Raw genomic sequence first — 26,515 nt, 5'->3', positions numbered from 1 at the left:
AACTGAAATCAATGGGAAAAACACAGGCAAATGATACATCCTCTGAATTACCTCCCAGTTTGATTTCAGAAGAATCTGCAAGCTTTGAATTAAAATATTAGTATATCAAAATCAAGTGGAATTCAGGCTTTTAAAAAAACTAGAATCAGGAAAGTATCCAGATCTTGTTTGTGGTCTTTAACAACCATATAAAAACCAGTAAGAAAGGAATTTTAACACTGATTCCATTTGCTCTGTGAGACAAGAGGAAGAAGGGAGCCCTTGGGAAAGCAGAGTCAGCACAGGAAGGGAAGATACAGCAGCATTCCCTGCAGGGGAGAAGGCCAGAGGGTTAATAGATACATTTTTACTCAAAGAAAAGTATTTTAACAGGCAAGTAAATACAAATAAAAATCCAGAATTGGTAAGGAAAATGATTGTCTCGCAAAGAAAGGAGCTTCATTTCACTGATGACACACAGTTTGGAAAGAGCTCTAGAGAGTTTTCTGGGAGCTTTTAGTTTCAAAGGCTGGAACTAATCTGATGTTTGGTTGCTTATTTAGGGAAAAAATCTGGGAAATCATCATAGAAATATAATCCTTGAATGGTTTGGGTTGGGAGGGACATTAAAGCCCATCCAGTCCCACTCCCTGCCATGGGCAGGGACACTTTCCACTAGACCAGGTTGCTCCAAGTCCCATCCAACCTGGTCTTGGACACTTCCGGGGGGGGGCAGCCACAGCTTTTCTGGGCAACAGCACCATTAGTGACAATTCAATTTTCTCCTCAGTGGTTCCTGCCCCTGAAGCAGGTTCTCTGCCCTGCAAACAGCAGTGAGCAAGATGATAAAAAACTGGTTTATATTGGGTACTGCAATGCACAGAGCAGCTATTTCTGTTTTATTGTTGAAGGCCAGAAGCCATTTAGAGCTGAGTAAATACCTGGAAAAGCAGGTGACCAGTAAAGCATAATGTACTGCACCTCAGGCAAATCCATAGTTCCAGCTCTATTTCCAGCCAGAAGCAGGAAAGCCTGCAAAGAGCAGCTTATTTCCAGCTAAAAAGCAGATGTTTTCTAATTTGCCACTTTCTGTTTTTAATGGAAGCTCCTGACTTATATGAATTACACTCTGTGCAACCTCTCTGGCTACAAGGTCCAGAATGTGTAACCCTGCTTGAAGTCAATGGAATCATGGAATATACTGAGCTGGAAAGGACCCACAGGGACCATGGAGTCCAACTCCCAGCCTTACGCAGGACACCAAAGGCTCTGTTTGCGAGGAGGGGAAAAAACCCCAAACCAAAACCAGAACTTTTTTGTTATTGATTGAAGACCTTTAAAAGGTGAAAGCCAAAGCTGCTGGTACCATTTTGCCTTTTTTAATGTGTTAATCCAATTCCAGAGACACAATTTCTCCATCAGCTATTAGGTTTTACATAACGTAAATAAATAAGATGTTAAAGCTGGTCTGCATCACTAATCCAAGAGTTCAAGAGGCACCAGGCCAGCAATATAATCCTTCTTTTCCCCTTCCCAGTCTCAAGCTCTGATGGTCAAGTACAGTTTGAGACCATAGTTTTCACTTGAAGGACCTCATTTATTTCACAAGATGCGTGACATCAATCAAACCTTTTATTTCTCCTCAACAGACAACAATCACAAACACAGCAATAATGGTCACAGTGCCAAATCTCACCTTTTTCATTCTCTTTGTATTTGCAGGTGCCAGCTGGAATTTCAGCTTGAAACATGGAGCCCACCATGATTTCCTGTTTTGAAATACCAGAAACAAGAAGTTAAGCAACCATAGCCCTGCTGTTTTTTGTTAGCAAACACAAGGATGACAACATCCTTCCCCCCCCCGCTTTAAACTTTAGACTTGTTTAAAATCTAAAAACACAGTCAACAGGCACTATATGGAAATGGATTTTTAACTATTTGAGGAGGTCTTCAACATTTCTCATTATCAAAACTCTATTTATGGGGAAAAACCGGAGAGGACTTGGATGCTCTACAGAGCTCAGAGTTACTAGGTAATAGATCAACTTATTATTCGTGAAATATGGGCTTAGTATTTACCTTTTTCCAGTCTTCTGAGGGAATATAATCTTCATCTTCTTCAGATTCCTCCTCTATTTCACTATCTACAAGAAATTGTTGAAACATTTAGCCAAAACCAGTAAGGGTGGCAGGGGACAGGAGCCCAGCCTGTCACCCCACCAGGCTCCAGATCTGCTCTCCTCCCTCCCCCCTTATCTCAGCCCACACCACTGCTAACAGCACTTTTAGGGTCAACATAAATATTTCAGTATTGACAAGATTAAAAATTGACCCACCCAATGTTCACATTTGGGTTAAGATACACAACAGGCTCTGAAAACTTAAGGCACAAATAATTTTTGCTATTAAATTAAAATTTCCTTTCCCTCACCCAGCTTTGAGTGATCCACATCCAAATTCACTCTAAAGTTTCTGGAAGTATTTTTTGTGGATGTTCAGCACCCACATGTGGGTTTCAACACCCTTTTCCATGAGCTCCTGGCTTAGTTCCTGTTGTTCTTTTTCCCTTACAGCAGCTGGCGCTGAATTTAAGGGACATGTCAGCACAAGGTGTGAGAATCTGTAAGTGTGTCTTCTTGGGATTTAGGAGCCTTGGATGTACAGCTCAGAGAGGCACAGAAGCATTTAAAATAGATTATTTGGGATAAGGATTGCCAGAAATGTTAAGCTCTTTATGATATAGCCCAGTTGCCTTTCCCAATGTACTGGTTTATGCATAGGATGTGATATAGCAGCACTGAAATTATTTATACATTAAATTACACTTTATACACAGCTGAACACTGTAAAAAACCCCAAACCTAATGTAATACAGTTGCTATGCTTAAAAATGGGAATTTATTTAAGATATTTGCAATCCTCTGCACAGCTACTGAGATTCCTTAGCCACTTTGGAGTAAAATAAAGTACAGATTAGAAAATTGCATTTTTACAATGTCATGATTAGTAAGTATCAAGAATAAGGTATGGTAAGGAAATTAGTGTTGTTAAAACACAGAGCAATAGGAATTCAACAGTCACTTTCATTAAAGAAAGGTAAAATATCTGCTGCCAGCTCTAAAGGTTCAGATCTCATCAGGAAAGATTCCATGGAAATAGGAGTTGTCTGAAGGGACAGCTACAACAGCTAACAGTCTCAAAGGGATGCAAAACCAGTTTTTAACCAAAACAAGAGAGAAAATGATCAGTTCAATGCTGACAACAGTAACAACTGTGGAATTCTTGAAGCAAATATTTGTCATTGTGACCTCCCACTTCGGTGTTTCAGGGTTAACCATTCTTGGCCTTTTCCAGATTTTATTGCTTGAAGAAATCTGGGTTCTATTTGTAGAAAATTTCAGTTTTTACTTTTCCCTTCAGTTGGACTCTCAGCTCCTTTGGATAAGGACAAAACCCAGCCTTGGGACGATAACCACATGCTGCACAGCAATTATCTGGCTGGAACAGAGCATTTCCTACTTGTAAATATTTTTGCAAATATTTTTACCTCCATCCTTAATGTGAACTGGCAGCTGACACCAGGATGGCAAAGTAATTCCATACTAAATAGTCACTTACTGCACCCAGACTTGTGTGCAAGGATTTTTTTCTGAAGGCACATCCTTAGAAACTAATTTGCAGGATAAACTGGACTGAGAGCCTGCTTTTTAAAACTGTAAAATTTAAATTTCCCCACAAATTTCATGCTTTCTTTTAAGAAAAGGCTATCTCCTGGCCTTATAGAGAGTCAGCAGAGAAGAGTTAGCATTCAGCTAAAGCCAAGAGTTTGTTTTGCTATTTTTGAGCGTGATGCTAATCAAGAGCAGAACGAACAAGAAAAACCAATGTTTTCAGGAATCAGGTTAATCACAGCGAGATTGCTGTGCTGAGCATTAAACTGGACATACTTGTATCAAAATATTTACACCGACGAGGGCGAATTATCTCCTGGGGATCTTGAGATGCAACAGATGGTGCTGGGTCGTCGTTCGACGATTGTGTCTCGTCTTCCTGCCCTGATGAATCTTTTATGGCCTCCTCCTTGCACACAAAAAAACCAAAGAGCAGATCAGTTACTCCTTTGTATGCGACAAACACTATTTTAGTAAGATATTTTTCCAGGATTATTAATATATCAAGTATATATCCAAGTAGCTTTTATCTGACTTGAAGTGACTGGATGGATTGTGGCCTGCCCAGGCTGAGCCATCACAAATGTGTAAACACATCATCAGGTTGTTTTTTGACCAGCATTTTAAGCAGATCAATATAACACTCAGACTCTACCATACAAATCACAAATATAAACCTCAAATCAATCTTAATTTTTAATTTTTTTAATCAGTCAAGCAAATCCTTCTGGTTTTCATTTAATTTTAAATTTTAATTTGGTCTTTAAAACCCTTTCTAATGAATTTTCAATAAAAAGGGGAGGAATTATTTACATGGAAATGGTACCTTCCATAAAAATTAATGTCAATAGAGTGGTTTCAACAGAAACAGCACATCAGTAGAGTCGAGTCAAGATCAAAAATTAGGACAAGTTGCTTTATGAGAAGATAAACCACAACAACTATGGGAATTATTACAATCAGGGAAAATTTAAACTATAAATATTTTTTAGAAAAAAATCCATGCTTTCTATTTCAATGCATGTTGTTTGTATCTTTTCTGTATTTTATTGCTACTTCTAACCCAGAAGCATCAGGCCCAGCACACACTGATGTGCACCTTTACCAGCAACCAGAGTATTGTCACATGTGCAGCTTAAAGCAGATTAAAAATAGAACCCAGCTAAGTGCAGGAGAGCTAAATAGGCTGTACAAAGATGAGCACTTGCAGAGAAAGCTTGAATGATTTATACAATTATTCCACCCCCACAGCTGTATTTTCTGCCTCTCCGCTCCAGAGCCTGCAGCACCTCAGAGCTCCCATCCCATATCCCGTGCTCACTCCCCACCACCCTGGCTCCAGCCTGATCCAAACTGGAGTGGGACTGGTGAACACCTGCTCCCAGGTGCCAAACTGGGATTAGACTGAACTGCTGGTGGTCACTGGGCAGACCCTGAGCTGTGGGTGCTGACGGGAGGAAGGCGCCGGCTCCGCATTGTCCTACAGAGGGTCTGAGCCCTGCAAAGGGACAAGGTGGTTCCTCACAGCAGGGACACGTGGACATGTCATCCAGTGAAAAGATAGGCAGGGTCTTAAATCAGCTACTGCAGAACACAGAAGTTGTGTCAGGAAGGAATTAAGAAGGACAGGCACAAGGAGCAAGTGAGACTTCACCATGCACAACAAAATAAACACTTGAGTATCTTATTTTGATTCTGCACAGAATCCTTGAGGTTGGAAAAGCCCTCCAAGATCAGAGTCCAACTTGTGACTGATCCCCACCTTGTCACCCAGCCCAGAGCACTGAGTGCCATGTCCAGTCATTCCTTGGACACCTCCAGGGATGGGGACTCCACCACCTCCCTGGGCAGCCCCTTCCAATGCTGGAACACCTTTTCCAGGAAGAAATTATTCCTCAAAAAACTCTTCCCAAAATTATTCCTGCATCCTTCATGTTACATAAATTTTCCCCCCTCTCCAGCTTCCTAAACCTTTCCCTATGTAATCTAACCATGGATCTTCCTTCTGAACTATTCAACCCACACAAATAACAATCGTTTTACAGCATCTGTCAAGAGAGCTTGTAAATCCCAAGAACTTCACTTTCTGAATTAGGTGGATCATTCCTCATCTCTCTGTCACATTCCAGAGATTCTAAAATGGTATCAAAAAAGCAAAATGCATCCTTTTTAAAGCCAGATTAGGTAATGCAATTTTCACTAATGCCTGAGCTTTTTTATTTACTGACAATTCAAAGGAATTTGTATTTTAATGGAATTCAGGAGGCAGCAGTAATGGAGAAGTTACAGCTGTGCCTGTGACAGAATTGTTACAAATATATAGGACGTTCCAGGTAGAAAAGACTTCTAAAATCAGAACATTCCTTTAAGAGCACACAGAATGGGATTTTAAAGATGCTAAGCTCAAAACTATACAGTTTGCAAAGGTACTCGAAGCATTAGGTTCAGTTAATTTAAGTACAACCAGGGCTGCCAGGCTGAAAATTTTAAATGCTCAAGCTGCAAAACTTGCAGGATCTCCAACACTCAGAGCCACATTTAATTCAATTCTACACTGAGTAGTTTCAGTAATCAGCTTTTCACCTCGAAACAAGTATTCAGCCACATCTATTAAGGTGTCTACAGGCATTTAAAATGTCAGTTTTGAAGTGCAATTACAATCCCTTCTTACACAATATTACAGGTATTCATGTATTTTAATTTGCCTCAGCAACAGTTTGGGATGATAGAAATGGAATTAAGAGCAATTAAAGAGAAATACAGATGGGTAATTAAGAATAAACCTTAGAGTTCAGTACACAAAGCATCTGAAATCAACTTTATTACAAAATATTCTGCCACGACCTGGGATCTTGAATGGTTGAGCAGTAGGCAAATCATGTATATGCAAAAGAGGATAAACACTTACCTTGTTTTCCCCACTACAGCCACTGTTGTCATCGTTATCAACATCATCATCATCTTCTCCCTCCTCCTCATCCTCTTCCTCCTCTTCATCATCCTCCTCCTCCTGCAGTGGGATGGTGCCGTCGTAGCCATAGCGGCTGAGCAGCTCCTGGATTGGCATATCACTCTCCTGAGGAACATCCAAACAAAAGTTTGGGATTTTAACACGGATATTCCACATCCCACATCTGCTCCATAGCACAAAGGTAAGCACTTTATAACAGCAACACACCAAGATGGTCACTCCAAAAGGAACGGACAGGCAAAATTTGAAGTTTTGGCTCCTAAGAAAAATATGTGGTGGTTATTTTTACACAGATAACTTTATTTCCCAAATCTTTATAAATTTACAGCAGACCCAACGTGCCAACAATCTCATAAGGCTCATTAAAAGGGCTTGGTTTTATCATCTCCCTTCAGTACCCAGAGCAAACACACTCCTTATTGGAATATATGTTGATATTCCCTCTGCTGCCCAAAAACAAGTGGAAAAAATGATAGTATTTAGTACATATTTGTGGAAGAAATGGATAAGTTGTGTGTCAGCAGCAACTGCTTCACACAGGCAGCTGAGACAGTGAGAGGCAGAAACTTGTCCTAGAGCAAGGCAGGAATTTCTGCAGTGACTCCAAGAATTCAGTACAATGAGGCCCAGAACTTGCAGTACCTGGCTGCAATGTGGAATAAAGTCTCTGCTGGGAAATTGTGCTGCAGGGACAATTCTATAGGGTTCTATAACCCTGGTTTTGAATACAAAATTACACCCAAAATATGCACCTCTCTATCTCTCTGTACCTCTCCTGTTTCTGAGCAAAACAAAAAATGAGGGTTTGGATGGGGGTGAGGGATCACCTGATATCCAGGTAAAGATACTAATGTTTGCAGACTCACATATATTTTAAGCTGGTTCTTTACAAATCCATCCACAGTTGGAAGCAAATCTGCTAATATATGTACACATTTAAAAATATTGATATTTAGAAAGCTGGTCCCCTCTGAAGGGACATTTCAAATGATACAGCCAGTTCTCAAATTTAGTGGCTCCCAAATTGTTACCTAATGCATTCACTTTATTAATAAAAATTATTAATTGCTGGGTCTGCAAATTGCTTCTTTTATTACTTTTAATATTCAGTATCCACCCTTCAGGGACAGTATGCGATATCCCTAAGGAGATTTTTCAGAGCAGAAGCTTTCAGAGAGCATTTTAAAATTCTCTTTCTCACAAGATCAAATCCTCTGTTTATTATTTGGAGGTGTTTGCTTGCTCTAAATAGTTTTTCTTACTATTTAATGTTAATCAGATATTTTTAGTATTGGCTGACCTTTCCTAAGGGCCTTCACTGATCAACAAATTTCTAGTTTCTGGAAACACCCTAAAAATCCCAATTATAAAAGGCAAGGGGAGTTAGTTCTGCTCCGTAAAAATAGGAGTAACACAGGGGTTCCCAGTACTCATTGTCTGTGTATTTTATTTTACTTTACTTCAAAGAACTAAGCCATTCTGCCACTTACTGCTCCACTCTTTGGTTAAGCTTTACACACAGACCATGTGGACTTAAATGTCCTCCCCTTCCCTCTTGATTTCTTGGTCCCCATCGTATCATTTAATGGAAAGAACTCTTAGAAGTGGAGAATTAATATTTTACTGACACAGACAACATGAAAGGACTGTGTTCTTAATTAAAACCTGGCACAGCTTGCAGAAAAATCCTATTCCTAGTTATCCAAATGTTCTCCAGTACATTTTGGAAAGTAGTATACTTTCTTCAAGCACCCCTATCCTATTTGTAAAGACAGCTGAGAATTAAAAAGAACTTTTACTGCAATTTGCAGGTATGTGTGAACTATGCAATAGGAATATTACTGACTACATGTTACCTAGGAAAGGGGGTTTGTATTTACAACATTTTTCTTAGGTAGAGCCTCCTAACTTCAAATAGTTCATTACAATTCAAAAAGCTCCAAGGACCAGCAACTCTCCCAGAGAAAATACAAATTGTGATTTCTCTGTTGCTTTGGGATTGCAAAAACAGAAAAGGTTGAAAAGATCACAGTGATTATTCAAGACATCAAAATTCCTTATGTGGAAGAAGTCTCCAAGGCCAACCCGGACGGGGCATGGAGCAACCTGGTCTAGTGGAAGGTTCCACCCCATGGCAGGGGGTGGAACTGGGTGAGCTTTAAGGTCCCTCCCAACCCAAACCATTCTGGAATTCCATAAGAAATGGATTATAACTCATGTCTGGAGCAGAATTAGATTAGGGGGACTTGGTCACATCTGGTACAGACACTTCTACACACAAAAATAGTGTTATGGAATACTTGTGTGGGTATGATCAAGGATAATTTGCTGTACCACCTTGCAGGGCTTTCCTGCTCAAAAAACCTGACCTTTCAAGACGTATCACTGAGAACCACCAAATCCAATAGCTGGATCCCCTTCCTACTGCTCTGCTCTTAGAGAACTGTGTTTTTTCCCACACTAGAGCAGCAGAGGGTGACTCCTGGTCTGCAGACGCCGATATTCTACTGCCTTTAAACAAATGCAAAGAGAAGCACAGGGTGCTGCTCAACCTCATAGAGCCATGGAATCTTGGAATGGTTTGGGATGGAAGGGACCTTAAAGCTCATCCAGTTCTACCCCCTGCCAAGGGCAGGGACACCTTCCACTATACCAGGTTGCTCCAAGCCCTGTCCAATCTGGTCTTGAACACTTCCAGAGATGGGACAGCCACAGCTTCTCTGGGAATTCCATCCCAGCCCCTCACCATCCTCACAGCCAGGAATTCCTTCCCAATATCCCATCTAAACCCATTCCTTTTTCAGTTTAATACCATTCCCCCTTGTCCTGTGCCTCCAGGCCCTTGTCCCAAGTCCCTCTCCAGCTCTCTTGGAGCCCCTTTAGGCAGTGGTAGGGGCTCTAAGGTCTCCCTGGAGCCTTCTCTTCTCCAGGTGAACACCCCCAGCTCTCTCAGCCTGGCTACTTAAGGACCAACACATTGGAGATGCACCAGAGCTTAAACTCATGAGCAGAAAAGACCTCGACCCTCAGGGGAAGGGGGAATTTTTATGACAATCAGAAGTGAAACCAATAAAGTTCAAAAATGCTTTTGCAAAACCTGACTGAACTGGTCAATCAGGGATATTCCCAGCCTGGGGAAATCTGAAATAATACATGTAAATTTTGGGGGAAAATGAGAGGATAGCATTTGTCCTGACAGTAGTTTTGAGATTTAGATGGGCTGTCACTCATGACTTAAAAAAGATAAAATTATATATATATATATACACATATACATAAACCTGCTATCCCACAACTAGAGGTAACCACTGGATATGAGGGGATAAACTGAAGAGTTGTAATGTGGTGATAAAATTACACAAAATATGACAGGGAAAAAAGCTATATTTTCAACTTAAAATCCACATAACACATGTGGAGCTCCATTTCTCATTTGATCCTGATGAAGCATATTTATATTAACCAACTATTTATTTAGCTTTATGTTTACCATTTAATATCAACCTGGAAATTACCAGAAAGAAATCATCATTTACACTGGAAATATAGATTAAATGCACTAATTAATTAAAAGTCATATTGGCATAATTACTTATGCTAAGTAGGATTTGTACATTGAATATGAATCTGTGAATCATTAATGAGCTGTTCTGGAGGCCTTTGCAGACAACGAGGCCGCAGACAGTACCTAAATTACTCTGCATTTATAATAAACCTACTTGGTAATTTAAGGATATTATTCCTGCCTGAGAAATAATTGAAGACAATACATAAGTGACAGCATAACCTGAAATTACCAGAAAGACATTATCATTTACACTGGAACTATAGATTAAATGCACCAAATTAATTTAAAGTCATATGGGCATAATCACTTGGGTTAAATAGGATTTATACATAATTTTCTCTGCATCTTCCTTTAAAATTATGATATTCCTATATGCTCCACTGTATTATTATATAGATATTTGTATAAAAATGCAAAAGATAAGCAAAATTATAAGGTTTGTGTTTTTTACATATAAGTGCAAGTGCTTTACAAAATAATAACTTGCACTAATCAGGTGGAATATACAAGTCTAGTCAGAGGATATTTTAACTTATATTACCTCAAAATGCAAATCTCTAAAATGCAAAACCTATACAATAAAAATAAGGAAAAAGAAATTAAAGAAGAACAGCTTTATACATTTATTAAGTATTTATGTATTTATGCACCAGTATTAAGTATTTATGTACCAGTATTAAGTATTTATGTACCAGTATATGTACATTACACATATAATATATATCTAAAATGTATATACACTATACACAGTATATGTGTATTTTATATATATAGCATATGCATATTAAGTATTTCTATATATAAATATGTATGTTAAGTATTTATTTTATATATTTAACATATTAATGTACCGGCATGTGTATATTATATAGATCTAAGATGTATATATAATATACACAGTATATTAACAATACATAAAATTATGTATATTAAGTATTTATTTTATATATTAAAAAGTATTTATGTCCCAGTATGTGTATATTATATATACATCTAAAATGTATATACAGTATACATAGTATATATAATATATATACCATATGTATATTAAGTATTTATATATAAAAATATGTATATTATTTATGTTATATAAAAAGTATTTCTGTACCAGTATATGTATTTTATATATAGGAAATATATCTAAAGTGCATATATAATATACACAGTATATGTACATTATATAGTATCTCTATATTAAGTATTCATATATAAAATATGTTTATTATGTAGTATTATGTAATGGTTTCTTTTCCGCAATTTTTGAGACATTTAGTTCCGCCCCTTTTCCCCCTCCTCTCTATTATTTACCTATTTAAAATTCCAAATATAAGGGCTAAAACCCTGCATATGTTTTGTGTGAGGCTGTGGTTCTGCTTTAGGACTACTTAAGGCCACCTACCCTGTTAAGATCCTCTATTTCAGATCTGATGTTTGTCTCTCCTTCCATCATTTCCTCCTCTTCTAATGTCCGTTCATCATCAAAGTCATGCACCAGCATATCAGCTGATGGGTCAAACTCATGGTCATCAGATGTTGCTGAACCTCCTGATGGGAAACATTTTAAACAATGTTTTTAGTTACATCATGGCCTCACAGAATTTAATTTATTTTTATTATTTTGATGACATTTTAATGCGTAGATTATACTCAGAAATCCAAATCTTTTGCCTCGATCCTTTATCTTAGGGAAAGGCAGGCTTGTTATTCAGGGAAAGCTTTGGATAGGGAGAGGTCCTGGCAGAAAGAACCAGGAGGGTGTTTAACTAGCCAGATCGCCCAGTACCCTAGCCCTGGACATCAGGCCCTAGTTAAATGTCTGGAAAACGTTCAGGTTTTGAACACTTTACTCTTAAATAATCATAAACCTGCCTAAATCGAGTTCTACTGGGAGCAGAAATACTCATAAAATACAAACTCCAGGCAGTCGTTCCCTTTATTCTTTGGAAGCTTCTTTGTTTACAACTACAAAGACAGACTAATGACTTTTCCAAAATTTACATTAAACAAGTTTCAGAGTGATGCAGATTTTATTTCTGAGTTATTTTCCCCCATGCCTTTATTTTTCACAGTTCTTTGTAGAGAGGTCTGGTTATACTTTGTGACAATGAAAAAGAAATGGATGGATGAATGGTTTGGCAGATGTCCTTCAGCAATACCTGAGTTTTATTCCAACCCTGCTCATATTTTTCCACTTGCATTCTTGGACAATTTAAATTTCATTTTCCAAAGCTTGTACTCACACTAAGCATGTAACTACAAGGTTTAACTAAAAAAGCAATTAATTATTTCTCTGAAAGAAATAAAAGCTCAAGAGATAACACCAGTCCAGCTAAAGTAGCTCCTGGAAAGCTTTTCCACTAGTAGGGTGCCAATAAAACCTTGGAAATCATAAAAAATATTTACCTGGGCTTGAAGACTCAACAGAAGGCTAAAAAAGAAAAGAAAGGAAATTATTTTTCCTAATTTGTACAAAGTCAATTCAATAATTCAGCTGATATGAAGCAAGTCACTATAAAAAACATATTGATAAATAAAGCTCCAAGGTAAATAGTAACTTAAAGATCCAGCTCTGTTCTAACTCCAGGAACTAAATCCCCTTTCCACACCCTAGGTATATCCCAGATTGGAAGGGATATCCCAAATATACCCCAGGTATATCCCAGATTACATGGGCAGGGAAGCACAGTGGAAGAGAAATCATTCTTCCCATTTGAAGCTGAACACAAATTCCCTGTTCTATTTCAATACAGGGCCACATTTTTTAAAGGTAATCCCAAATCACTCTGAGAATTCCTCAGGGGACAAAGGGAAAAGCAATCTTTAATCTTAAATCTCTTACCCAGCTGTGAGGAAAAAAACCAACCAACAAAAACAAACAAAAAAAAATGAAACAAAAAAAACCCCAAAAAACAAACCAAAATGAACAACAAAAAATCAATAAAAACCCCACAAAACCCCCTCACCAAACTAAAATAAAACCCCCAAACAAACAAAGAACCCACCTCAAACTAAACAGACAGAAAAAAAATATTTTACAAACCAGACTTTCTTCCTGAGTACATTTAAAACACAAATTAAATGGACACAGGTTACAAAACTAATAATTTTTTTGAGATATAGGAAGAAAACAAGACTTCCCTATGTACCAGAGTCACCCTCTGGCCCAGCACATTTGATAACCTTCTATTTATAATGTGAACAAACAACATTCTGCTTTCCCTTGGTTATACCTTTGCCAATCTTTAAGCTCCTGGGATGACATTTGCATGTCTGACATTCAAACCTCATTTGTTTTGATAATTCAAGCAAATGTTTCAACTCTTTTCAGGCACAGACCTAGTGAAATGGGTTTTTCCGAGTTAGGAAAACAGACTTTTTCCTTCAGAGCTGCAGAACCTCAAAATGTATTTCCCTGTGTCAAGCAGGAAGGGTGGAAAAGGTGCCTGGAGGGATGAGAGAAAATACAAGAGAAGAAGCTGTGCTCTCCTAACACTGCAGAGACTGAAGAAAATACAGAATATATCCACTGACTTCAGGGGGAGCCACCACAGGTGGATTTCCCCACATTTATTAACATCCAAATATATTTTTAGTTTTTGGGGAGCATCCCTGCTGACTTGGAGAAATGGTATCTAAGGCAGGATTAGCTTTAAAAGCCAAGGAAAAGCATACCTGGACAATACTGAATTATAAGATCACATAATGGAATGGGTTGGGTTTGGAGGGACCTTAAAGCCCATCCAGTCCCACCACTTGCCATGGGCAGGGACACCTTCCACCATCCCAAGTTGCTCCAAGCCCTGTCCAGCCTGGCCTTGGACACTTCCAGGGATGGAGCAGCCACAGCTTCTCTGAGAATTCCATCCCAGCCCCTCACCACCCTCAAAGGGAAGAATTCCTTCCTAATATCTCATCTAACCCTGCCCTCTGGCAGTGGGAAGCCATTCCCCCTCCTTGCTCTGTCCCTCCAGGCCCTTGTCCAAAGTCCCTCTCCAGCTCTCTTGGAACTCCTCTAGGCACTGGAAGGGGCTTTAAGGTCTCCCTTAAACAAACTCACATGAAGTGGGTAAGAACTAAAAACATTTTTGCAAAATATTGCACAATGCCAGAGGAAGTTTTGCAAATCACTACATCCAGAAAAGTCTTTATTTGCAAAGATTATGCTAACAAATTCCAGAGTCCAGTATTCCTGCACATACTGAGCTGAATATCAAGATCAGCCAGGAAGGACTGATCTCTATTTGGTGTGTTTTGTTCGATAAACTTGCAAAACTGGGTGATTTAAAATATGTAATACACGATTACTAGTGCGAGTTAACAAACCTTCAGTGTATTTATTGCAGCAATCACAGGTGGAAAAGCAAATAATTCAATATTGCCAGGCCAGGAAGGAAACCATGAAGACCCTTCCCTTTTCTTCATGGAAAGGGTTGCAATCCATTGGGAAGGGACAGGAAAGAAAGAGGAGGGGAAAGAGAAGGAAAAGGGAAGGGGAAAGGAAGGGGAAGGGAAAGGGGAAGAAACAATAGCATATAAACCAGGAATAACAGGAGTTCAGAGAGCCATGACTCCAAAATCCAACCCCAAAAGCACAGCCTTGCTTTCGGCCACAGTTCAGGACTTGCCAACAAGAGCTGGAGAAGGTCTTGGCCCATGAGCCTCATGTAGAGGGGATTCCAAAGAGGTGGGAGGCATGGAAAGCCTGGGATGTTCAGCCTGGAGAAGAGATGGCTCAGAAGGATCAGATCCATGTGCATAAATCTCTGACAGAAGGGTGAACAGAAGACTGAGCCAGTCACTTCTCAATGGCATCCCGTGACAGGAGTCAGTGGGAACAAACTGGAATATGTTTAAACACTAGGAAAAGCTTTTTTCCCTGTAAAAGGAATGAAATGTGGGAACATGCTGCCCCCAGAAGTTGTGGTATCTGCACTCAAGGTGTACAAAACCAGACTGGCACTGGGAACCTGCTCTTGTTGAGCCAGCCCTGAGCCAGGGCTTGGTCTAAATGATCTCCAGATGTCCCTTCCAACTCCAACACTTCTGGAACTAAAATGCTCCAATACAGACTGCAATGGAGCTGAGCACAATGAAGGATTTCCCTGCTGAGAGGGGACAAAAACCACAGTGGGGCATGAAAAGACCTCAGAAAAGGCAAGCACAGTTGAAGGAACGATGTTCAGCTCCCAATATTCTGGAATGGCATGGATAAGGCCTGACAGCTCAAGAAGGAAACAAATGCCAATAGATACAAATGCCAAACCAGGAAATCTGTAAAAATCCAGCCACCTGCAGAAACACCATTTCCATCCTTGAGAGGTTCTAGTCCGTTCTTTGCCACAGACTCCACAGGCAGCTTTTGGGAGAGCAGCCTCTGGCTCTCTATTCCTTTCTCCCAAACTTTGCCAACCACATCTGCCTCATCTGTGGATTGTTCTCTCTGCATCTTATATGTTTCCGGTCTATGTGATGGACTGCCAATCATTTCCTCCTTCTATTCCTAGGTACATACAGTGTCCCATTACAACCCATCTGCATTAATGAGCAGCTGCTGCCAAAGGTAGTCCTGACCTTTTCCCACCACTTCATGTCTCTGCCACTTGTGCCAGGCCCAGTCAACTGGAAGCTGCAGCACATACTGGTTCAGCAGCCCCATCTCAGAGATGACTGACACCACTTTTTCATTCTATCCATGAGCCAAAGGACTTTATCTGGGGCCTCTGCGATCGCCAGATGTGCTGCAAACAGTCCCCAGCACGAGCTTGAAGCTGAACACCTGGAGAAGGGAATGTGGTGTGAGGCCTGGAAAACCCTTCAGTGACAGTCTGTCAGCATCACACAGGAGGGGAAAGAGGACCCTCTGATTAAGAGTTGTTGCAAGGCAATTCCTGCAAGGCTGGATGAATCAGTCCTATTTCGTGCCTCCAAGTGATGGTGACTCTGGCCAGGGTAGGACAGATGGCTTTGGGGGCATTTCATTATAAAAATTTCCTGGCAGTGGTTAAAGATCATATGGCTGCATTGGCATCAGCAGATCCTAATTCCTAAGCTATGGTATGGCAATGCCACAGGAGTTCCTGTGAAAAGGACACTCTTGTACTTCAGTGGTTTTTCATTTTCTGCTGCAGCCATTCAGAGAGAAGCACAAAGCAGTTTTTGCCTCAAGGGCACTCATGGGAACAAAGAGCTGCTACCTATCAATGGATAATGGTACCCAAGGCCCAAGAGAGAAAAAATGTAGGATACTGACAATATACAGGCTGACAGACTCCAATTTTCTATGCATTGTACCATCAGAAAAGGTAACAGTGAATCTCTGTTGTGGGTTCAAAAGAATGAAAAAACATCCATGAACTCCTAATCCACAGACAACAAGGAAAAACTCAAGTGACCAAGGAGTCCTGATACACCAAGGAGTATATTTGTTAAACTTCCATCTGAGCAACAAGAAGGAAATATCAACTCTGAGGCATGAAGAAAACAAACCTCATGGTAAAGAGAAGAAGAAAAGACACTGAGCCATGAAACATTGGCACTAAAAGAAAGTCACCGTTTTTATTCCATGTGTATTTTTAGGAGTCTCAGGAAAGCCCGGCTGAGTACGTGTTTTCAGAAGCTTAGAGACACTTGCAGCAATAACCAGCCAAAAGATCATATCCAATATATCCTCCAGCACGTGGATATGGGAATACATGGGACTGAAGTTGGCCAGACACCCTTGACTGCCAAGTGGTGAATGCAGCAACACGTGTCAGACATGGAAACATCCACAGTGTTACTCTGACAACAATTGCCTGGACTTTGGGAAGTGTCTGGATCACCATCAATTGTGATGGAAGATAAACCATAAAACCAAACTGGCATTGTGACAGTTTATTTAATGCAAACAGCCTCCAGGAGACACCAGTTGTGCACAGTTTATTCCAGGCAATGCCCAGTGCTGGATGCTGGCAGGAGATGTCCAGGTTTTATTCTAACACCTCAGAGGTGCTTGGACTGGAACGGGATACTCCAAACTGTGGAAGGAATGCACTGAGTTTTCTCTCTTCACATTTCTCCTACAGCAAAACCACCTGAACAGGACTGACAGGACACTACAGACTTTCACTTCTACCCACAAAGCTACTGTTGTCTTTGCTACCATCTTTCACACTGTTTAATATAATCAAGTAATAATGAAACATCCCAAAATCAGCAGTATCTACACGATAAATATACATGCTGTTCAAATTGACTCAGTTATCTTTAACAGCTCTTTAACTGTTACATAAAACAGTTAAAAACTTGGATTAAATTCTCTCTATATTCACAGCAATATGTCTGACAAACCCATCAATTTGCTCAGGTCTTTTGAACTCTGTGACAGGAAAATACCCCAAAGTTAATAAACTCTCTTGAGCTGAGCTAAATGATGGCCTAGAGAAAAGGACTGGTTTAAATGGAGAAGAGCATCCTCTGCTCAAGAGGGAATGTGTCCCTTTCCATAACCAGGTACTATGTTAGTGGAAGGCCTGTTCCCTCTCTCAATATAATCAATATATATTTGATTTGTATATCAAATTAGCTTGTGTTAGAAAATGGAAAAGCCGCATTTTTACCTCATGAAGAAAACAGCAACATATTGAAGTAAGGAAAAAAGAAAAATACTGTTGGTCCTCATTTAACAGTTCTACATGTGAACGCTTCTACAGCCCAAACTGCAGTGACATCCCTGAAATGGAAGCCTTTATATACATGGAATTTTACTTTCTTAGTTTGACTGGTAAATGAGAAAACTCTTGTACTTCCAGAACACAAGGATTGAGTACAATATTTGAACTCACAGATTCCAAACATGTACATCTAAGCCTTGAAACTGCCACCTCAGCAAAGGTCCCCTGGCTTGGCCATCTCTTTCCAAGACTTGATTCCTCTATAAAGATGACTTTTTCCCAACCTCTTTCCTTGGAAGTTTTCAAGACCAGACTGGAGACAGCCATCAGCAAGCCAGGGAGACCTCAGAGCAGATCCTGCTGTGAGCAGAAGGTTGGATCAGAGACCTCCTGAGCTCCTTTCCACCCCAAATTATCTCATAATGCTGAGTTTTGAGATTTTTGACAGAGCTGGGATTGTTCAGCCTGGAGAAGAGAAGCCTCCAGGGACAACTTAGAGCCCCTTCCACTGCCTAAAGGGGTTCCAAGAGAGCTGAAGAGGGACTTGGGACAAGGACACAGAGTGATAGGACAGGGGGGAATAGCTTCCCACTGCCAGAGGGCAGGGTTAGGTGGGATATTGGGAAGGAATTGTTCCCTGTGAGGGTGGGGAGGCCCTGGCACAGGTTGCCCAGAGAAGCTGTGGCTGCCCCATCCCTGGAAGTGTCCAAGGCCAGGTTGGACGGGGCTTGGAGCAATCTGGAGAGTGGAAGGTGTCCCTGCCCATGGCAGGGGCTGGAACAAGCTCTGAGATTCCTTCCAACCCAAACCATTCTGGGATTCTGTGAACTGAAAAAAACCCAACCAAACAAACCTAAAACCCAGCAGTGTCAGTGTTTGTGGAGAAGCTGCCGGACCAGTTCCAGAGGGCCCAGCTGGCAAGAACCACAGGCCAGCTTTTAATGCAACTGACTCAGTTCTGTACCAACCTACCTAAATCCCTTCACCAGGAAAAGTCAGAAAGCAGACTATGCAGAATATTTCATAAGGGATATTGTTTCTGTAGATCTTTCAGACATCCCCTATGCATCATGACTCTCTTAAGTAGCCTTTTTAACTTAGTTTTGGCAGTGAAGATACTGTATCCCCTGGGGACATCAACATTGTAATGAAAGCCCTAAAAAGGAAGGTGTTTCAGCTGCAACACTAACAAAAGTAGCAATAGCAATTTTAAAAAAAGTCAAGAAAAAAAACCATCAGTGCTTCAGGGGAAGGCAGAGGCTGAAGGGTGACAGGTGATGAATCTTCCTGGGGTGTTTATGTTTTCCCAGACTGTTACCAGCTCCACACCACTGTCAGGGGTTTTCACACCGTGAAGGTGCACCCAAACCCATATGGATTTACAGGCTTCCATGAGTGACAATGTCACACTTTCCTCTCTGAACCTGCCGTGAGAGCAGCCTCCAACAAGAGGAAATAGTACCCTGAAAATCATGGAATGGTTTGTGATGGGAGGGACCTCAAAGATCACCCAGTCCTACCCAGGGACTGCCACAGGCAGAGGCACCTTCCACTATCCCAGGTTGCTCCAAGCCCCGTCCAACCTGGCCTTGGACACTTCCAGGGATGGGGCAGCCACAGTTTCTCTGGGCAACCTGTGCCAGGGCCTCCTCACCACCCTCACAGGGAACAATTCCTTCCCACTATCCCATCCAACTCTACCCTCTGACAGTGGGAAGCCATTCCTCCTTGTCCTGTCACTCTGTGTCCTTGTCCCAAGACTCTCTCCAGCTCTCCTGGAGCCCCTTTAGGCACTGGGAGGGGCTCTGAGGTCTCCAGTGGGGACAACAGGGCAGGACAGGTGACAATGACAGATGAGCATCAGGGCAGTGGCCGATCCCTGCTCTGGGATTGGGGGATCAGGGCCATCCCAGCCTGAACACTCACTCCCAAGCTGAGCACAAAGATCTGAAAGTCCTGCAGAGCAGTTGGAGCTGTAGTTCTTGGGGTTCCGAGTCCCAGGAAGGGACAGCAAAGTTCAGGGTGGTGAAAGGAGCTTCTGTCCAACAGCTCATGACCACACTGCTGAAATCACACACTGACTTCTGTAAAATAAAGTGGAACCCAATCTCCTGCTCTGAGCAGAGTCGATGGCTGGAACCAGGACCCACTCACCAGTTGTATCCCGATAACCAATGCGCAGGGATTTTCCTAAAGGACTGAGTCCTCAGGAGATGCTCCAGGCTGAAGGAAGCTGCTGGATGGAGGCAGCTGTATCAGAGGATGCCCCGGTTGACAGGACATGATGCTCCCTAGAGAACTTCCCATTCCAAGGAGTACTGGGTAACACAACCACAACAGCCCACCAGAACACACCATCTCTGTCTTACATGAAGCACACACTTCAAATAAACATTTTCTAATTATTTAATGCCCATTTCCATGACAAAATACAGTACCAGCCTTGACTTCTTGTAATAATCTAAGATATCTTGCTAAGGAAAATTGAGAGTCTATGGAATGATTGTATCCTGCCATAGGATTTCAGATGAAACCACCTACAGTCATACGCCAAGCACCACAAGAAAACATTCTTATGGATAATTTGAGACGTTAATGGATTAGAAGGGAAATATTAATACAACTTGGAGCTTCTGGCCAGGAAAAAGCACAGAAAGAAATGGAACTTTACAACAATTCCACTGTCTGCCTCAATCCCTGCGTTAGGAAGAACTTTAAGTCCTGAGTTGTAAACCCAGAAACATCAAGATTTTATCACATGCAAAAAATGTTCACAAACCTCTTCTATTATGACAAACACCCCAGAGCCACCCCCTTTTTGCAGATTAGAAATGCAGAATGCCATTGTTTTCCCTGCCATTCCCTTGTGCTTTCCCTTCCCTCGTATTAAAACTGAGGAAATACAAACGGTGGCTAAAACCAACCACTTTGGGGTTTATTCCCTTACCAAGGAAGTGAAAAAACTGAATTCCCAGATGTACATTACATTCACAAATATCTCTGTAAAGCATTCTACAGACACTGCTCCAGAATGACACAAAAAAGACAATTAGTTACATGAAGATCAAACAAGAAAAAAATATAATTGTTCTCAAAGAACACACTGATGTGAATCACCAACTTTAATCATGGTGTAGATCAGTCAGTAGGAAACCTAGATTTAATCTGTTTTCACCTTGTTTTGTATCCAGGTGTAACTCAAAAGCTCTGACCCCCCTGACTATTCAAATACCTCGATTTGCAACAATATTAGTGACTGTGTGAACTTAACTACTGCTTCCTACTACAGCTTTATGCAGATTGATTTAAAGCAATAGCCAAGCTTAGTAAAAACACAAATATTAACAATGTAAAAAAGGTTAGTAAGAATGGTTATTAGATCACGTATTTCTTCAACATTCTGTCCTGAAGCTGTTTCAAAATATGAAAATAGAATGCAGTTACATTCACAAAGTTTAAAATTCTTCAACTGAAAAAAGCACAGCATTGAGATGAAAGGAAAATTTTTCCACACAATAGGAATTTAAAGATGACTTATTAAAGCATTCTCACACGATGTTAATAAACTGATTTTTTGGTCAAAATCAACTAAACTTTCAGAAACTCAAACAACATTAAAGTGCCTTCAAAGAAACTAGGTTGAACAGTTTAATTGTCCACTGACACCACAAGAGGAGTGGTCCTGCTCCAGGACAAGCAGTTCCTGCCTCTTCCCATACTTGCCCCACAGAAACTTTTTCTTCTTCAGAGGGAATTTAAGTTCTTATTCCAGCGGGTCAGAAGACTGAATAACCTCAGTGATAACACAAGGAGCTGGTCGAGCTTTGGGAGAAACAAACGTTCCAGCAACATGAAGAGATTCATGGAATGGTTTAGGTTAGAAAAGCCCTCCCGGACGATCAAGTCCAACCATTCCCCAGCACTGCCAAGGCCACCACTGACCTATGCCCCCAAGGGCCCCATCCACACGGCTTTTAAATCCCCCCAGGGATGGGGACTCCAACACTGCCCTGGGCAATATCCAACCTGAACCTTCCCTGGCACAGCCTGAGGCCATTTCCTCTCACCCTGTCCCTTGTTCCCTGGGAGCAGAGCCCGACTCCCACCTGGCTCCACCCTCCTGTCAGGGAGTTGCAGAGAGCAAGAAGGTCCCCCATGAGCCTCCTGAGGATCTGCTGTCCAACCCCACCCCCACTCCAGGTCCAGTCTCTGTAGGATCTTTCCATTAGCTGACACCTGCCCTGCAGGAAGCTTTCAGGTTCCTTTCTAAGCCAGTGAGAGGAATCAACCCACAGGAGAAGTTCTGGGGCACCCATTCAAAAGCAGCAGGAGGAGCAGGATCTCCCCCTTGGAGCAGCCAGGAACTGTTAGACCACCCCAACCCATAATTAAACCAGTTAGAACCAAACTATGCAAATCAAAAATCAGGGATATTTTGTTCCCAATGCTCCCAACCCACCTCTGACCAAACACAACCACCCTCTTCCCCACACAGCAGCCCTGATACTTCTATTCTTCAGTGAACTAGGAAAAAATCCCAAACCAAACCCAAACCTTTGTCATTTTCCCTTTATTTTCCCCTGTTCAGTATCCTGTAGCATCCCTGTAAATGTGCATCCTATCATGGAACAACAGCAGGAATTTGGCACTTCTGGAAATTGCAGTAGGTATTGATTGAGCTGCCTCTTTTCAACACACAAGTCCAAGCCCAGCTCTTCCAGTTCTGGGATCAGAAGATCTCATTCTCTCACTTACATTTTATTCAAACATTATAATGGCTGAATAAACAAAAACATTCTCTTTCAGCTGCTAATCAAGCTTTTCAGTCCCAATCTTTTCTTCTCAGGAGGTATTAAAATACTTGTATTTGGAGAAAATTTGTGTATCAGCATTTCCTCCACCACAAACACTCAGTAAGCAGCTTAATGCAGGATATTGTAACAGTCACAAAGATTCAGCTGATCTTAAGTTAGAGGTGTTTTCTTTCTGGTTTATGCCTGGAACAAACTTCTAACATGTTGGAATATGAGGAATCATGTGAACATGTAAAAAGAACCCTAACACAGGTTATTAATCCCAAGCCTAAACCCAGTTTAATATATATTCTAAAGCCTTTTTTTTTTCTGTCTGTCCTGTATTCAAATTGCTTCTGCAAAAGTGAAGCAGCATTTTTTCTTACTTTAGTTTCACTTTCTGGACTCGTTTTCTCACTAACCATGCTGGGTGCTGCTTTCTGAAGAGCCTTCCTGTCTAACTCACCAAGTTTCATAGTTACATTGGGTTTTGAGGTTTAGATCTGGAGCTGATTCTCTAAAACACAACATTTTAGGATCATTCCTGCCTGAGGGATGAGCTCCTGTGCATTCCTTCAGAACAGTCACAAACAATTTTCCACTGGGGAGGGAAGGATGGGGAAGAGGGTAAGAAGCACAACAGCAGTCTCAGACCTCCCAGCCTTTCCACCCACATTTTCATCACCCTCAGTTCCTTTAGGCTGATACCAGAGCTATGAGGAAATGCCATGCTAAGGAGGATTCCCAACCTAGTCCCTGTATATTCCCTAAATTCATAGAATTTAGAACCACTAGAGTGGTTTGGGTTGGAAGGGACTTGAAAGACTATCTAGTTCCATCCCCCTGCCATGGGCAGGGACACAAACCATATTCAGAACATTTCTCCTGGTTTAAACCACTGAAAGTATTAATTTTTTCTCAATTCAGATACAACAGTTCCCTGCACAACTCGACTGGGAATGAACACCACGTGCTCGTGAACTCATCCACAGGTGGATCCAAGCTCTCTCAGGTAGATCCAAGCTCTCCCAGCCCTTTCTGCTCCTCCTACTCCTTCTACTCAAATAAAGATGCCAAAACAGCACAAAGAATTCACCTTCAAAATGGCAAAGATGAAGAAAACCCTTTTCCTTTCTTAGCCAAATATCAAGACCAATAAAGTCCCCAGCTGTTGGAAAATCCATGAAGGGAAAACCCAAGCTCCACATCCCAGTGCGCTTTTGTTGCTCTGGGCAGCACAACCTTCCCCAGCCCTCAGAGTGCTGAGGACGTGACACGGAGTAGGAAGTTCCTCAGCATCAGCAAAAGGCTCAGCCCCCCAGGACACAGCACTGAGAGGACATTGGGGTTCAGATCATAGGATTTGGGGGTTAATTAAAAAAAATTACAGAACTTCCAGGCAGTTCGTGAAACTCAAGACAGAAATCTTGAATTCTGTGAGAGACAAATCCCGAATCCTGTGATGCCCAGAGGAAAGGCCCCACTGTCTCTCCAGCTCTAGAGATGGGAGGACTTTAAGATCCACATTTTTTTAGGATCAGAGCTGTGGTTCTCTCCCTCTCAAGATAAAAAATCCAAACAGGCAGGTTCTTCTAACTCCTAAGATTAGCTCAGGACATGTTGTCTCAACAACAGGAAGAATGCTCCATCACAGTTCTCATTTGGGAGGAAAAGATAAAATAATTTAAGGGAAAATCCGTGTTTATTCAGGAATTCCAAGGGAAAAAGCCTCATGCATAAAATATCCTAATCCTGACAGTTCCAACTCCCCCTGGAAGTGACGCCTGTCCCACAGGTTTCATTTTCCCAACAGATACTTCTCAACTCAGCATTTCAAACGCCAAGAGATTGGCATCTGGGGCTAATTTGAAGAAAACTTAATGGAACACTCATCCATCTGTCCCAGCTCTCCTCCTGAGCAGGGGAAGGAGCTGCTCCCCCAGATCCCACCGGGATGGACAAACCCACCCCGCCAATGACTCCACACTTCAAAAAAGAGGTGTGTTTTTGGTTTTATTTTTGTTTTAATTACCCCATTATTACCCTTTCATTATTTTATGCTATCCCCATCAACAGAACACAACTGATTACCCCCAAATAATTTCCTAGAAACGCTGCGTTTCCCAGGAGAAGGCTCTTCCCTCGCAGGACCACTGCCCTACCTCTGAACCAACCCCCCTTTGTCCTAACGACTAAAAAAAGATATTTAAAGCAAATAAATAGACGTGGTGCTACAAAAAGCGGGAGGCGCCGCCCTGGGTCCCGCCCGCTTACTCCCCTCAGGGGCCTTCAGCCCCCGGGACGGCCTGTTCGGGCCGTCCCGGGGGCTGAAGGCCCCTGAGGGGGGGAGCGGGCGGGACCTCCGGTGCTCGCGGGCCTCCGCTCCCCGCAACAAACTTGCAGCCCCGCGCAACAAGTTCCCCCTGCGCCCCCTTGACGGTCTCACCTCGGCCATGGTCGCTGTGGGCGCGGGGAAGGGTCACATCGCCGGGAGGAGCCGTCGGTCCCGGGAGGGGGGAGCGGGGCGGGAGCGGCTCCGGGAGCGGCGGCGGCGGCGGCGGGAGGGGGCGGGGCCGCGCTGCGCACGACGTCACCGCGCACCGCGACTGTCAATCACGGCGCGGGCCACGCCCCCCGCCAGGCGCTGAGGGCCACGCCCCTCGAGCCTGGCGCCTAAGGCAGCGGGTCCCGCTTGTCACTCAGGGTCTTGGTCACGCTCTCACCTGTCACTCAGGGGATTGGCCAAGCCACTGATGGTTACTCAGGGTGCAGGTCACGCCTGTCACTCAGGGCTTAGGCCACACCTCATATATGTTAATCAGAGTTCAGGCCACGCCCATCGCGTCTCACTCAAATAGCAAGGCCACGCCCATCACATGTCACTCAGAGCACAAGACCATGCCTCTCGTCTGTCATTCAGGGCGCAAAGCCACGCCTCCATCATTCTGTCACTCAAAGACCAAGTCAGGCCTGTGAATTGGGGTCGAACCCCTTTATTGTCACTCAAAGCACAGGCCACGCCCCATGATCTGTCACTCAAGGCATCGGTCATGCCCCTGCCTGTCACTCGGAGCGCAAGGCCGCGCATCTGCTTGTTAGTCAGGGTGCGGGATCTGCCTGTCACTCAGGGCGCAGGCCACGCTCCCTCACACGCTACTGGGTGCAGGCCACGCCCACTCGCATGTCACTCAGAGGGCAGGGCCACGCCCCTCGCCTGTCACTCAATCGCAAGGTCACGCCCCCTCAGCTCTGAAGCGCATCCCACCGCCCTCTATCACGCCCCACCCCGTATCTGTCACTCAGTGTATAAGCCGCGCCCCCTTATGTGTCACTCAATACACAGACCACGCCCCGCTAGCAGAACTCAATGCACAGGCCATGCCCCGACTGTCACTCAAGGCACAGGCCGCGCCCCCTCAGCGTTGAGGGCCCGGGCCCGGGCCCGGCCCCGCCCCATTGACTCCGCGGCACCGGCACCACCGCCCCGCGCCGCTCCCGCTCTAGAGTCGGTGCCGGTGCCGCTCCCTTCCCCCGGCCCCGCCGCCGTACTCACGCGCGGAGCCGCAGAGGGGCGGAGCGGGTCTCATCGGCCGTGCAGCGAACGGAGTGTTCTCGGGGAACGGGGGCTTCTGCCGTGCGTGAGGCTCTTGGGTGGCACAAGAAGAACAGCTCGAGGTTAAAAAAACACCCAAAAAAACAGAAAAACCACCCCCCCAAAAAAGGCAACCCACCCCAAATGCAGCTGTCTGGGCCCGTTCCTCGCGTCTCCCCGCAGTCCGCGGTGCCTCACCTGCCCGGCTCAGCGCTGTGCCCGGGCGGGCGCGGGGCCGCGCTCGGCGGGCATGGCTGTCACAGCGCGGACACCGCGCCTTGGGCTGTTA

The 26,515-nt window shown here is 42.9% G+C and overlaps 1 protein-coding gene across 6 annotated transcripts in view; it reads right to left on the bottom strand.

Moving 5' to 3' along the window:
- Nucleotides 1-26,496, bottom strand: part of MIER1 (MIER1 transcriptional regulator) — a 35,019-nt gene extending 8,523 nt beyond the window's left edge. The window contains exons 1-8 of one of the 6 annotated variants that reach the window (XM_027694476.1): nucleotides 26,425-26,496; nucleotides 26,188-26,280; nucleotides 12,593-12,617; nucleotides 11,589-11,734; nucleotides 6,559-6,726; nucleotides 3,927-4,059; nucleotides 2,059-2,123; nucleotides 1,676-1,748 (exon numbers count right to left, since the gene is read on the bottom strand). In XM_027694476.1, coding sequence (XP_027550277.1) covers nucleotides 1,676-1,748; nucleotides 2,059-2,123; nucleotides 3,927-4,059; nucleotides 6,559-6,726; nucleotides 11,589-11,687 — 538 coding nt within the window. In that variant the 5' untranslated portion in view covers nucleotides 11,688-11,734; nucleotides 12,593-12,617; nucleotides 26,188-26,280; nucleotides 26,425-26,496. Of the gene's footprint in view, nucleotides 1-1,675; nucleotides 1,749-2,058; nucleotides 2,124-3,926; nucleotides 4,060-6,558; nucleotides 6,727-8,921; nucleotides 9,147-11,588; nucleotides 11,735-12,592; nucleotides 12,618-25,080; nucleotides 25,200-26,187; nucleotides 26,281-26,365 lie in introns of those variants that run through there. The other 5 variants (XM_027694475.1, XM_027694474.1, XM_027694479.1 and 2 more) reach the window with 5 other exon arrangements.
- Between the last annotated feature and the right edge of the window lie 19 nt (nucleotides 26,497-26,515).

Source organism: Neopelma chrysocephalum, unplaced genomic scaffold (genome assembly GCF_003984885.1).
Source record: "Neopelma chrysocephalum unplaced genomic scaffold, ASM398488v2 Primary Assembly neopelma1_97, whole genome shotgun sequence".
Taxonomy (NCBI): Eukaryota; Metazoa; Chordata; class Aves; order Passeriformes; family Pipridae; genus Neopelma; species Neopelma chrysocephalum.
The sequence above is the reverse complement of the archived record's forward strand: the minus strand, read 5'-3'. Positions and strand labels throughout refer to the sequence as shown.